This window comes from Cebus imitator, unplaced genomic scaffold (genome assembly GCF_001604975.1).
Source record: "Cebus imitator isolate Cc_AM_T3 unplaced genomic scaffold, Cebus_imitator-1.0 Scaffold2, whole genome shotgun sequence".
NCBI lineage: Eukaryota > Metazoa > Chordata > Mammalia > Primates > Cebidae > Cebus > Cebus imitator.
In genome coordinates, this window is record NW_016107317.1 from 12,480,969 (window position 1) to 12,496,707 (window position 15,739).

At 35.5% G+C, this 15,739-nt stretch overlaps 1 protein-coding gene across 1 annotated transcript in view; it reads left to right on the forward strand.

Moving 5' to 3' along the window:
- NELL2 (neural EGFL like 2) overlaps positions 1-15,739 on the forward strand; it is a 371,569-nt gene that overhangs the window by 343,981 nt on the left and 11,849 nt on the right. The window contains exons 17-20 of the mRNA XM_017529745.2: positions 428-568; positions 9,353-9,546; positions 10,652-10,828; positions 12,318-12,542. Coding sequence (XP_017385234.1) covers positions 428-568; positions 9,353-9,546; positions 10,652-10,828; positions 12,318-12,542 — 737 coding nt within the window. The remainder of the gene's footprint in view (positions 1-427; positions 569-9,352; positions 9,547-10,651; positions 10,829-12,317; positions 12,543-15,739) is intronic.

The following is a 15,739-nucleotide window of genomic DNA, read 5'->3' on the forward strand; positions in this document are numbered from 1 at the left end:
TCTTAAAGGCTCTCCATAGAAGTGACACTTATCACTCCCTAGCTGGCTTAATTGACACTTCATCTATCACATTGCCACGCCTAACTTGAAGGGCCTGGAGAACCATAATTCTAGCTTGTGTCTAGAAGAGCTAAAAATAATTGGTGAGCAGCACCAATGACCATCACATATGGATTCCTTTCCTTTACTGCAGTTGAATGCCTTTTGCATCAAAGAAGCCTTCTAGATGTTTCTGCTGTTACTAATAACACTGGATTATTTCTGTATAGCTTTTAATAAACAAGTGGGATTTCTTAACTTTATATATTCCCTGTTTCAAGGATTTGCTGGCATTAAAAATTTTAGTAGGCTTGTAGCAGATTATTCCAGTTTCTTTAAAAGAAAAGAAATAATTTTATAAAATCCCTCTTTTTTCTTTTTTTGCCAGACATTGATGAATGCTCTGATGGCTTTGTTCAATGTGACAGTCGTGCAAACTGCATTAACCTGCCTGGATGGTACCACTGTGAGTGCAGAGATGGCTACCATGACAATGGGATGTTTTCACCAAGTGGAGAATCGTGTGAAGGTCAGTACAAGGAGAACACCTAGAATTTAAGAACTTCTCTTAAACTTGAGGATTATGTCCATAAACTATAAATAGAAGACATTGAGCTAATGTTATTAGTGTTTTTACTATATGTTTACAACGGTGATTGGAAATAAGTTAAAATCAAACTTTTTCTTGCTAATTATGATAATTAATGTTATTTTTAGATAATTAAAGTTTGTGACACTAACCCAGTTCTCTGTGGATTCTTGCAACTGTTAAATGGTATTTTTAGAATTTAAAAAAACATATAGTATCACATAAATTTTTAAAAATGAAAGCATGCGAACATCTGATCCAAAAACAGGTAGCAAAAATACATTAGAAAAGCAAGACAGAGGGAAGATGGGGATAGAGGAAATACCATGATGATGTGGCCAGGAATAAATACACAATGCATGCTACTCAGGGCTATTCCTAACATATCACTTGCCTGGAAAAGTAAGAGATGTTTAGTGAGTGTTGAATGTTGGATACATAAGTTATGGTCCCTGCTTCAAATAAGTTATCAATCTAAGAGAAGTAGAAAATTCAATCATATTATATTCAGTTAGTAACCATTAATTTTGAATTATTTTCAACATAGTGATAAATCTGCTCCTCTGTAGCCTTTATGGAGGGGCATGATTTTTTAGAAACCAGGTAGACAGAGCAAGCTGAGCCCAGTGAATAATTGCTAGGGAAGCTACCCGCACGGAAAGGATTTACCATCAGAAATCTTGGCATAGGAATGGAAAACAAAACAGAATTTGAGAACTCATGATTTTTTACTTTTGTATTTACACTTCCATAGAGCCTGAAAGGATAATGGGGTTAAGATGACACAGTCAATGAAAGCTTTTGACAATCCAGCCTAAAGATACTTGACACCTAAATGATAAGATGTTTTTTATCCTTGTACCTCAAAGGATTTTCACAAACAGGCAAGTGATACAGTCTTGGGTGACAGATGCCAAGGCTTCTGGCCTGTTTGGCCAGCAGCAGACAAGCTCTGGAGCTTGAGCAGAGTATTCATCGGGTTTTCCACCTAGGAATGGGAATGCTGTTGCCTTACCAGGGGCTAAAACCTGGCATTTGCAAGTCACCACTTAAATATGGTCTGGGGGCTTTATCTTGCACTGCTGAGTGTTCCAGAGTGAACATTTCTAGCCCTGGAAAGAATGCCAGGAACCACAGATTATAGTTTTAAGACAGATCAGACAGTGGAATTTTGTTCTTCCCTGATAAGCTACTTTGTATTTTATATAATTTAATTGTAATCATATTTTTAAACAATTAGGCACATAAAGAATGAATATAAGCTGATCATAAATAATGCAAATCATACAAAAATATGTATATGGATTAAAGCTGAATATGCATCTTCATTTCACCTCCCCCCTTTCCCCATCCTTTCCACTCATCCTCTAGGGGTTACCTATTTTTAATTTGGGTTAGCAACCTTGCACACTTTTTTCTGTACATTTGAATGTGAGTAGAAAAATACACATACCTCTGTTGACTATCTTACACTGAATTTGTAACTAACCTTACTATCTTTTAAATTTATGATCACAAATCTCTAGTGGGTTGTATTAGTTATCTATTGATGCCTAACAAATTATTCCCAAAATTTAACAGCTAAAAACAGCAAACATTGTCTCATACTTTCTGTGGGTCAGGGATTTGTGCACAGCTTATCTGGGTGGCTCTGGTTCAGGCCTGTCATAACACTGCAGTCAAGCTGTTGGCTAGGGCTTGTCTGTGGTGGTAGTGGGGAAAATGGGAATCTGTTTCCAGAGTCATTCATTGGCTATTGGCAGATCTCATTTCCCTAATACATGGGCCACTCCTGGCTATTGGCAGATCTCATTTCCCTAATACATGGGCCACTCCTGGCTATTGGGAGATCACATTTTCTTAATACATGGGCCACTCCTCAAGATGCGGGAGCTTGCTTCCTCTAAAGCAAGCAATCCAAGAGCAGATGCCCAATTTGGAAGCCATAGTCTTTCTATAACCTCATGTCAGATGTGACATTCCATCACTTTTCATAGTTTGTATTTGTTAGCAACAAGTCAATAAGTCCATCCCACATTCAAGGGAAGGGGATTACACAAGGACTTGAATACTCAGTGGTAAGGATCACTGGAGCCATCTCAGAAGCTACCTAGTAAGGGCCATCAGCACTGTCCAGCATTCATACTTCATTTCTTTGGTTACGTTCCCTTCCAACTTTCCAATTAACAGCCATTTCACAACTTCTTAAGACTCTTCAGACTTTGGATACTGCTTTTCTCTTCATTCTCTGTCAGTGGCCTGCCTGTTTAATGGAGAATATGGGAATAGTCAAAAGAAATCTGCTTCATTTTCCACCATGACCCATACTAGCTCATTTACTTATTTCTATTTCTATTATTTATTTATTTCTCATTTATTTCTATATACCTGCTGCTTTTTCTCCCTCCTCTTTTGTTGAGGAAGTGGCCCTGCTCCTATCAAAAATCAAACCCATCATTGTATCTTGCATCTCATCCTCTCTCACCTATCGAAGGACTCTGTCCTTCTAATATTCACTTTCTCTTCTATATCACTAAGTCTTTTTCTACTGCGTCATTCCCATCAGTGTTCAGAGTCTAGAGTAGCAGCCATCTTTGAAAACAAACAAAAAGTGACTTCCCTTAACATCACCTGACTCAACAGACATATCTCCCAGTTTTCTGTCCCCCTTTAAAACAAAATTCCTTGAAAACGTATTCAATACTTGTTACCTCTGTCTTCTTCCTTCCAGTGACACTTTAGTCCCACTGTTCCAGCTGATAATTTTCTTTCAAGATTATTAACAATTTCCATTTTTCCAAATTAGCTGCTCAATTACTATCTGCTTGATCGACCACTCAGGCATTTGATTCAGTTGATCATTCCTTTCTCTGCAAACACAATTTTCTTCACTTGCTTCAGGAATACCGCTCTCTTCTGGTTTTTCTCCTTTCTCCTACAGGCCTTTTCTTTCACTCTCTCAAATGCCCCAGGGCTCAGGCCTTGTCCGTATTTTCTGTCCATTCTCAAACCCTAAATCAACCACTTTCACGGCTTAAAATGCCATCTGCATATCCCTAATACACACCTCTGCTCTGGCTGCAGATTCTACATCTAGTGGCCTACTAGGTAGCTCAACTTGGACTTCTAATAGACAACTCAGATCTAATATGATGAAAACAGAACTATTAATTTACTCTGTAAGTCCTACAGGTCCCTAAACATAGTGCCCAGAGCTACATCTTAGAGTCATTGTCTCTTTTCTTCTTTTCCTCACACTTCACATTCCATACATTAACAAATCTCAGAGTTTCAACTTTCAAAATATATTCCCAGTTTGAAACTCTCTCACCACCTCTGTTGTTAACATCTTAATCTAAGCTGTTACTGTCTTTTGCCTGAACCGCTATAGCAGCCTCCAAACTGGTCTTCCTACCTCCACACCCGACTCCTCTAGTCTTTTTTCTGTATCACTCAGAGCGATTCTTCTAAAACTGAAGTTAGATCATGTTACTCCTCTGTTCACACTCCTGGAGCCTCTCCACGTCTCCCAAAGCAATATGAAAATGCTGACTGTGGTTGACAAGGGCTCATATGATGTGCATCCTTGGCTTTCTTACCATTTCTCAAATATATGAAACAGATTTCTTTGCATGTACTGTGCCTTTTTATGGAATTTCCTTCCCCTAGATCTTTGCATGGTTCTTCTTTCATTTAATTCAAATGTCTTTTCAAATGGTTTCTCTTGGACTGTCAATTTAAAATAGTCTCCTACCTCTGACACTCTATTCACTTAACCTGCTTCATGTTTCTTGATAGAAATTATAAATTCACCTGAAATTGTAGTATATGTGTTTGCTTGCTTATTATCTGCTTTAGAATGTAAGCTTCAAAGGTCATAGTTTGTGTTTTCTTGACAGCTACCATATCTCCAATGCCTAGAACAGTGTCTGGCACATAGTAGATGACACATTTATTTGTCCAGTGAAAAGATTGAGATAAATAACGGATAGCTAATCTCTTAATTAGAAATGCATTAGGCAAATAATCTATGTTAGAATGTAGATTTTAGTATGACATATAGTGAATATACACATACATATATTATAGTTAAAAGTAGATATATAATAATAATCAGGATAAAATATTAATACACTCACGAGTGTTCAGCCCAGAACGTAACAAGGATAATTAAATTAAACATCAAAATAACACATTATAAATATGAAAACAGCAAAGTAGAGGATTCACATGCATAGAAAAGGCTTTTCAAGGAAACCCACAAATATAAGAGCAGTGAAAAACCTTATTTAAACAAACAAAAAACCACTACTCTGGAAAGATGATTCTACCATTAACTAACAATAAAATTTATAAAGATTATCAGAAAAATCTGCTACTGTGTCAGAGGACAACATGCTCTGAAGGGTTCTTTTAAAAGAACCCATCTAAGTTATATGTTTTAAAAAAGATTTTTAAAATACTTCTAAACAACTTTCCATTTACTGTAATTTTTGTGATTTGTAGAATTGTAATATTAGTATTTAGAAGGATTCCATTTTAGATATGATTATATCCCAGAAGGTGCTATTTTTCTGTTGCTGGGGAAGAAAAGAGACAAAGCCCCAGTGGGAGCTTTACAATTACTCTGAAGTGTAAGACTCATACTTGAAGGCAGGAATAAATAACTTCACTGTGTCACTACTTTTTAGGCTACAGTTGTGTGACCTACAACATATATGTTTATAAGCTGCATTCATACAAACTATTTGCTGTTTTGCTTATCCATTTATCTCAGAGGTTTAGACATCTCATCCTGAGGTAACAGGCCAGAGTCCCATTTTCCTTATCCATGCCCCATTTCCACTGTGCCTAAAAGTTTTTCTCTCTTTAGGACACAGTCCAGTATCTTTTTTTAATATAAATATCTCATTTTTATGCTCACGTTTCCCATTATTGCTTTAATTTCTGGACAATCTTTAAGTTTTGTGAAGTTTTTTGAACTTTTGAAATCAAAAAATGAAATTTACATAATAGTATTTTAAATATTCTGTTCAAGCCTAACGCTGTGATTGAGAAAAACATTTGATTTTGTGGAAAAGATATAAATGCCGTGCTGTGAAGGAACAAAGAGAAATTATTTTCTCTTTGGCATCACCAAAAGCTTCTCAGAGTACCTAGTTTTTGCTTTAGGACTTAGATAATTGTGATGAGATTATTGCCAAGTCGAGATACGGAAAATGAGTGCAAACAAGAAGTGGCTCTAAATATGTTACTATGAAGCTTGAACTTGTGTATGAAGAACTTTTTTTGAGAAAGGGAATGATGAAAGTTATCTACATTAAATCCACATTTTGGCCCAAGCCTATTTTCTGAGCCCCAGACATACATATCCGACTACTTGCTGAAAAGCTTTGCTCAGAAGCCCAGAGGAAGTGCAATTTAACCAGTCCTAAACTGAACACGTTTGCCTTCATCCCTACCACCTTTTCTGCTCCCCAGAAAAATGTTGTTCTTCCTTCCACAAATAGCATCAACCATATTTTTCAAACCAGAAATCTAAACATTATTCTTGATTTCTCTTTTTTTTCTAACCTTCAAAGCCAACAAATTATGTTTTCAAAGCCAACAAATCACTATATTTTGTTGATTCTCTTTGTTGTCTCTTTCTATGCATCCCCACTGTTATAACTCAGTGTAGGATGGTACTTAAGAGCATAGCCTTAGAGCCTGACTGCTTCCATTCCCATCTGGGCCTTCTGGCTGTGTGGCTGTGTCACCTTGGGCAAGTTATGTAAGAGTATTATGCCTTGATTTCCTGATTTATAAAATGAGAATAATAATTTAATTATATCTTCAAGGATTGTTGAGAAGATTAAATAAATCATTATGTGAAAGTACTCAGAGTCTGGTGCATACCAACCGCTACGAGACTCTGCTTTTATTGTATGATCATCTTTTGCCTGGACTATGGAAACAGTCTACTGACTGGTCTCCTGGCTCCAAATTCTAATCCATTCAAATCTCTTTTCCAAAATGAAGCCAAACGAACCTGTCTAGAATGAAAATCAGATTGTGATTGTTTTTTGCATTTCTCTAAAATGACATTTTATTGCCTTTATGAGAAAGTTCAGATTTCTTAACATGACCTTTACCTAGGCCCTGAGTACCTCTTCAGCTGCATGCTGCCTACTCTGCTGTCTCACTGGACATTACAGTCATACCAGCATTTCTGTTTCTCCAACACATCTTGGTAGCTCTAAACATTGGGCCTTCAAGCACATTCTTGCCTCAAAAACACTCTAGACCATTCTTTAGCTGCTCTTGGCAAGGCTAAATATTAATAATAGTATAATTTCCATACTTAGAAAATGTATAGACAGAAGAAAGATTCAGAAAGAGATACCAGTGTGATAGGAAGCAAGTAGGGAAAATTTATCAAGGAGAGGGAGTAAGTTGTGTCAAATACTCTGTTTGACCAAGTTACATGAGAACTGACACTTGACCAATGGATTTAGCATATTATTTCTTCAATAATCACCCACTAAAGGAGTTATCAATATTTTTAAAGTTGGAATTTGTATATACCATGCTAGATTTTTCAAAGCAGAATACACACCTTATTTAGATATTTAATTTGGGAATCCTGTTATAACCAAACCATGTGGAAGAGTAGATTCCAAAATTCTATACCACCAGTTAATTGGGAAAAGTTTCTGCATTGTCAGAGCCAGTGTGTATAATAAGCAGAAAAGGGAAGCTGAGTTCAAACTAACTCAAACTCCTTGGATAGCAAGAGGTCGTAATTAGTCCATTATGATACATCTGCCTACACATTTTTCCATGTACAGCAAGTACATGCCAAGCACAGTTGTCAGCAACTTTTTACTCTATTTCTTTATTATAGATGTGCTTTATTTAAATATACATATTCTTCTTGTGCCTGGATATCTCTTCTGTGTCTCTTGCAGCAACCCCATAGAATGTTTCTGCCTATAAGGAAAATAAGCATTATCTGATAGAGCAGCTTTTATTTTAAAGTGTCAAGCAATATAAAATGATTGCAAGAATTCAGCCCTTGCCATTCTTGGAATAACGTCCTCATAGCAGACAGTAAAAAGGCTACGTAGTAAGGGTGTCTGTAGAGCTTGTTGTCAAAGAGACCAAATAACCATGGATTTTTTATGTTTTTCTGGCTAATTATAATTCTTAATTCTAGAAATATTTAATAGGATCAACTCATCAAATGTACCATGTTATTCTGAATAGACCAAATATAAAACTAACTAATAAAATTAAATTTTTATTACAAAGAAAAAAATTTCTCTGATCTGAAAAAGTACACGTTGACCATAGTACTTAATTTTTTAAAAATGTATTCTCATGCTGGCTAATAGTTTTCTTTCTCATCATAGTCTGCAATAATAAGTAGATTATCCTTGACAAATCAAGCTTAATAAAGCTCTATAATTACATTTTCAGCTCTTGACCTAATTCATTAGTTTTGTCAAACTGGGAACTAATAAAAATCAAAGTAAATAGAGAGAAAATATGTCCTGTGGCTTATTTTCAGGAATACATATGTGGCAGAATTTAAGTATATAAGAAGTTTAAAATTGCCAAGATATTATTTTAAGTAGTCCAAGTCTTCAGTTAATGTGGAAGTCAAATCATTTCATAAAGATATTTCCTAAGCTTTATTTTTAAAACCTTCTAAGAGAATCAGTATGCAGCACCCTAGTTAAAAGCTGTACGTTCCATCCTGTCTCTAACCCACTTCTGCCATGATTTAATTCTTTCTTTCTTGACCTTTACTCAGAGGAAACTGATGAAATGGGAAATAACTGCTTATTGCGACTCATACCACATCTCTGAAATGTATTTTGGCTTGTGACCTTTAAATTATGGGGGTAAATAAAAATGAATCCCATCTCCTCTTATGGACCGGATCTGTGGGTCAAGATATGTTTGCTTTTCATCTGTGTGAAAATGCTTTAAGCTGTGACAGTCATGAAATAGGTGAGGCCAGGTGAAATATGGGCAGTTGCCAATGGAGTCAGGCAGGGGACAAAATGATAATCTGAAATGGAAAAGTCAAGAAGTAGTGGATTCTTTGTGAGGGAGATGGTAATTGCTGATGATTATTTGCCCTTCTGTTGTTGAGAGGCAAGGTCTAAGGACACTATGAAAATACCTGGAATGCAAGGGAAGATAACCTAGGCAGAACAATGGAAAGAGCTTCATGGAGTGGGGAAAGTGCAGCTATGAGAATGAGGTTTGATATTGCTTAAAATGCTGCAGGGATCTCATGACATTTCGTCTCCCACTAAGAAGGGATTTTTCTGTAATCACCAGTTGAACACTGGGAATGATATCCCCATTAAAGCATCATAGGCACTTTTAGAATTCCCACTGCTAAACTGTTTTTGTTTGGTAAATTGAGTCACATTCTTACTCTTAAAAATATAAATGTTTCATACAGCTTAATGGTATTTACAGAGAAATAAAAGTTGAAATTCTAGCCAAGGTCACACGATTTTTTAAATCAAACATGATAATATTTTCCTGTGAAATCCCAGATCATTAACATTGCTTTAGTCAACATTTAATCACAAATGCAAGCCAGTAAGATTAAAATTAATTTACAGTTGAATACTTTACATCAGGAGACAACTGGCCTGGTTGCAGTTATTTGAACCTGCACATATTCTAAGAACATTGCATGCTGTTTTGTCTTGTCCATAGATATTGATGAGTGTGGGACCGGGAGGCACAGCTGTGCCAATGATACCATTTGCTTCAATTTGGATGGCGGATATGATTGTCGATGTCCTCATGGAAAGAATTGCACAGGGGACTGCATCCATGATGGGAAAATTAAGCACAATGGTCAGATTTGGGTGTTGGAAAATGACAGGTGCTCTGTATGCTCATGTCAGGTTGGTATAAATAAAAAACTTTAATCAGTTTTATTCAGTTGTAATTTGTATAACTTTTAAGTGTGTATATGGTTTGATGAGTTTTGACAATGTATACGTCCACTTAACTACCATCACAAGTAATATGAAAGAACATTTTAATTGACCCAAATGTTGCCTGTGTTCTTTGCTAATTAGTCCCACACCCCTAGATCCAGGCAAAAACTGCATCCAGTCCCTACTGATTTGTATTTTCTAGAGCCTCATATAAATGGAATCATACAGTATATACTATATTTTGTCTGGCTTCTTTCTCTCAACATTATGTGTTTGAGATTCATTCATATTGTTACATATATCTGTAACCCATTTCTTTTTAATGCTGAATAATATTTTATTATATGGATACACCACAATGTGTATATCTATTCACATGCTGATAAAGTTTTATTACTAGCCATGCTAATTTTTTCCTAGTCACAATTTAATGTTTGAATGAATGCATAAATGAGGTCAGAATGAATATGCTGTGTTCCAAGGGTGAAAAACATTTATTTGATCTATATTTCAGTTTTAGATATGTATTCTCTTATATGTACCTAGTTAATAATAAAAGCTTAAATTATTTTCAAATGAATAATATTATATACCAAGAACTTGACCATCATAAAAGAAATTGATAACACTTTATACAAAAACATAGGTTTTAAATACTCCAGAAATTTAGTAATAAATATATAATTTATTAACTATGAAATATTAAAACACATGCCCTCAAACAAAACAAAATTTAGTTAGTATGCAAGTTATCATACTAATATACAAATATATACTTATATATAAATGAAGACATTTCTATATACAGTGCTTATCATTTTATGCTGGTCATTTCTGAAAATATTTTCTGGTCATATGAAGAGTAGTATGTGAAAAGGAAATTGAAAATCCTCCAGCTTACATAATTTCTTCGTGTTAGCTACAAAATGAAATTTTAAAGAAAATTTATTATGTTGAATAAACAGTGTGAATTATTTCAACTTCTATATCATTATCTGAAATACATATATATGTTATTGTTTTGAGCAATGGAGGTTTTTGGTAACTACTTTTTTTCTTTTTCATGCAGAATGGATTTGTTATGTGTCGACGGATGGTCTGTGACTGTGAGAATCCCACAGTTGATCTTTTTTGCTGCCCTGAATGTGATCCAAGGCTTAGTAGTCAGTGCCTCCATCAAAATGGGGAAACCTTGTACAACAGTGGTGACACCTGGGTCCAGAATTGTCAACAGTGCCGCTGCTTGGTAAATTTAGCTGCATGAAGTGGAAAGAAAATTTAGGCCCAGAATCTAAATAGGGAAGCGACCTTGCCTTTCCCATCTGCCAATATCTAGCACCAGCCCACAGTTATAAAAAGTGAGCCTGGTTAGGATGATGAGGTGTTAGTTACACATCACAACCCAAGAAGGAATATTCTGAGGTAGATGTGGTACAAAGTGTTGAATGGTCTTTCACTAACAGTAATGTCTCTTTCAGGAGTATCTCTATAGCTCAAAAGAAGAAAAAACTCTCCTAGCTTCCCCATTCCTATCCAGTTTAGGCTAACTTAAAGACAATTATTGATAGAACAATGACATTCTTGGAAAAAAAAATTACTTTTCCAAGTAGAACTTTTGTTAACCTATTTCTGTCAGTTATGCTTAGACTTAAAAAACAAAGCAACCCCCCTCCAACCAAGACCATTTATTTCCATCTAACAATTGTTATTTGCAATGCTTCTGGTGGGCACCTTGTTTTGCACATAATATGGATATGCAATAAATATATATTAGAATTGAATTTCTCTATATATTTATGAAACTTTTACTAGAAACAAGTAAGAAGAAAGTAGTGATTTGATAAAGTCTTTTATCAGTTGAACGAATTTCTTGCCTCTTTCTAATGATGTAAATGAAAAGGAAAATTGGTCTATGCATCTTTGTAGCAGAAACTTTCACAGAAGATGCTACTTTTAAAGTTATGGCCAGTTTCTTTCTATTTGTGTGAAGTTATTTTTAAGGCAAAGCTTTTTTGTTCCTTCCTTTTTGTACTTTCAACCCAAAAATCAATGGAAAGAGCAAGGTCAGTTTCTGTGCCTGAAGGCTGCTTTCATCTCCCAAACCATGAGATTCAGAATTATGAAGAAAATGGAAACAGGTGGGAACTACATTTTAAAAAGATCCAGTTCACACAGTTTTCCTGTGTGGAATTAAAAAGGGGTGAAATCAATTCCTAGGGTGTTTTTTTCAAAGTCTCTACACTGAAATGTATAAATGAACAAAGAAAAACCATCATATTCCCTTCACATTTATTTATTTTCCTGTAAAAGTTTTATTCATAAAGGAATAAAAAACAGATTAGAAAAAAATATCAAAAGAATAAAAAAGGCATCACATGAGCAAAAAGTTAAATAACAACCTCCTTCGTGTTAGATTAACTCTCCTTTGTCATGGGAAAGATAGGGGCATGCATATTTTATTGTTTTAAGATAAGTGATTTTTGCTTTTGTTTTATTGGTGTTATTTAAACCTTGAAGATTGTTTCAAAATCAAGCTGCAATACATACCTCCTCATTCTAATAGGGATTTTATATCAATAGATTCCCTGAAAGATACATGGGCTTTGTAGATCTAAGTTTAAGTATCAATCAAATAAATTGAGTATCCAATAAACACTGTGCTCATCTGCTTTTTCCTGGCCTCCCTCCATTTCCTCGTCCCTCTCCCTCTGCCCTTGCACATGTTTTCCTTATAGCAAGGGGAAGTTGATTGTTGGCCCCTGCCTTGCCCAGATGTGGAGTGTGAATTCAGCATTCTCCCAGAGAATGAGTGCTGCCCACGCTGTGTCACAGACCCTTGCCAGGCTGACACCATCCGCAATGACATCACCAAGACTTGCCTGGATGAGATGAATGTGGTTCGCTTCACTGGGTCCTCTTGGATCAAACATGGCACTGAGTGTACTCTGTGCCAGTGCAAGGTAAACTCCATTGAATTTAAATAGTGAGCACTTTGCCAGCTGCACCCAGGGCTCATAGATATTAATGTGCACAACCTGGACAATGGGACGGTTTTTTTCTTTTTCTGTTTAGTTTTCAAACATAGATAGGGGGAATGCCATTCAGCCCTATTAGTTCCAAGGCTGTCACGTGCCACCCTCTGATGTATATTCAAGGAGAGTGCATGGACCGAAACCAGAATAATCTGCTATTTATATCACCAGAATAGAAACAAGCTACTTAAATTGTCCTAAGTGTCTAACTATACACACCTTTTAAAAAAGCTAAAACAACAATCCACATGTTTCTTCTTCCATGATAGTAGACAATACTGTTTTATTGATTTTTATCTGGTTCTTTTATGAGATCCGTAAGATACATAAGCGAAGTAGACTTATTACGTTTTCCAAAGTGGAAATCAGTGTGGCAAAGATGGGCATATTTCTTGGTTTGTTGTGGTCAGTTACATTGCGTTGGAAAATTTAAGATCTGTTTTTTTGGTTTTTTTTTTTTTTTTTTTGCCATGTTTTGTTCATACAGTTGGAGAAAAACCATTACAAAGCCCTTTCTCCTTATTCTCGTAGGAAAATAGAGCCCTGTGCCTTTTGCTTCAGTAAGAGCACAAATACAATGAATGTAAGCAGAGCGTGTAGAGTTTGTAGATTAGTGACAATTTTGGAAGAATTCTAATTTGATTATTATTTCTTAAAAAATTTAATTTTGTGGCCATTATGCTTCATAGTCATAATTTTGGAATCAACACTAAAATTAAATGAGTAACCTGAAGGCTTAACAATAACAACTAAATAGCAGACGTGTCAGATTTTTCTTAGCATAACATAGCCAGATATCTGTAACTGCTCTGTTTTTTTAAGTGAGCATTTCCATTTTGTAATTTTTTTTCCTACAGAGCAATTTAATTCAGATTCACTTACTACAAAGTCTAACCAGAGTGGTTTGAAGTAACAGGACAAAGAAATATAAAATGCTTTAAGCTTTGAGATACCATTTTTCTCTATTTCAAGCTCAAATTTCTAGTTCTTTCAATCAATGCAATTTGTCAATCAAGCAAAGCTTTTTGAGTGAACATTTACTGCTGTTTTATGAAATGCATTAGCAAATTTAAAAGTTACTATTACTAAAAGTTACTAATAATGTATATGCAATGTTCCTTTAATATACATTTTACATGTGTATACTTAATAGTGCATATCTCAAAACTTAGCACTAACGACTAACAGGAAAATACTTCCTGACATTTAATTACCAAATAGAGTTGAATCCTTTTACATACCCTTAATCATTCGTGAGATTATTGTTCTGAGCTATAGTGACAAAAATACATATTGAGTGATGGACAAAAATGAAATATAGCACAGACAGGTATTTCTAGTAAGAAAAATGCATATAGTAATAGGCAGGAAAACAACTCAAACTGTTTTCTGGGGTAAAGAGTTTGAATGAGCTTGTCATTCGCTGCCTTATAAACAGCTATTATACTTTCTAAGCTCTTGGTAGGAATATATTCTAGAAAGTGTATTATGATATTAAAGTCAGTTCTTCCTGTCAAATAAGTGCTGATTCTTAGAAGTTATTATTAGATACCAATTCCTTTATCTCTTATTATTAAATATGTCATAAAAATATGCTCAGTTTTGTAAGATTTATCTCAAATACTCATTTTTATCACATTTATTTTGTGTTATTTCAAAAATAAAGTTTAGGCAAAACAGGTTTCAGGTATTTCATTAGAGGTAAGCATTCTTTACAATTTAGTGCTTTGAAAGCACTGTTTTATTTATTACCTCTCCATTCTACTCCCCTCCGAGTTATTTGTTTTTAATTGATAAATACACACTGTGTGGGGCATTGTGCAGGTACCAGGGATGTAATGGTAAGCAAATCCAGACACAGTCATCCCTGGAAATTATTCTCTATCAGCTTATTATCTGTTGCTCTGTTGTTCAATATGCTAGTCAGTAGCCACATGTGGCTATTTAAATTTTAATTAATTAAAATTAAATAATGTGAAAAATGTAATTTCTTAGTTATACTGGCCACATTTCAATTGCACAGTAGCCACATGTGGCTACTGGCTGTCACATTACATAGCACACTGTGTTAGGCCATTCTTGCATTGCTATAAAGAAATACTTGAGACTAGGTAACTTACAAAGAAAAGGGGTTTAATTGGCTCACAGTTCTGTAGACTGTATAGGAAACACTGCCATTGTGTGTTTTGGGGGAGGCTTCAAGAAGCTTTTTGGAAGGCAAAGCAAGAGCAGGCACTGCACATGGCAGGATTGGGAACAAGAGAGAGAAAGTTGCTGGGGAGGTGCCACACATTTTTATATATGTTTATGTGTATATATATATATATATATATATATATTTTTTTTTTTTTAATTGTACTTTAGGTTCTGGGGTACATGTGCAGATCATGCAGGATTGTTGCATAGGTACATACATGGCAAGGTGGTTTGCGGCCTTCATCCCCCCCATCACTTATATCTGGCATATCTCCCCACGTTATCCCTCCCCACCCTCACCACCCCCTGCTGTCCCTCCCCTAGCCCCCACAACTGACCACGGTGTTTGATGCTCCCCTCCCTGTGTCCATGTGTTCTAATTGTTCAACACCTGCCTATGAGTGAGAACATGCGGTGTTTAGTTTTCTGTTCTTGTGTCAGTTTGCTGAGAATGATGGTTTCCAGATTCACCCATGTCCCTATGAAGGACACGAAATCATCATTTTTTATGGCTACGCAGTATTCTATGGTGTATATTGCCACATTTTCTTTATCCAGTCTAACATTGATGGACATTTGGGTTGGTTCCAGGTCTTTGCTATTGTAAATAGTGCTGCAATGAACATACGTGTGCATGTGTCTTTATAATAGAATGATTTATAATCCTTTGGATATATAACCAGTAATGGGATTGCTGGGTCAAATGGAATTTCTATTTCTAGGTCCTTGAGAAATCACCACACTGTCTTCCACAATGGTTGAACTAGTTTATACTCCCACCAACAGTGTAAAAGGGTTTCTGTTTCTCCACATCCTCTCCAGCATCTGTTGTCTCCAGATTTTGTAATGATTGCCATTCTAACTGGCATGGGATGGTATCTCAATGTGGTTTTGATTTGCATTTCTCTAATGACCAGTGATGATGAGCA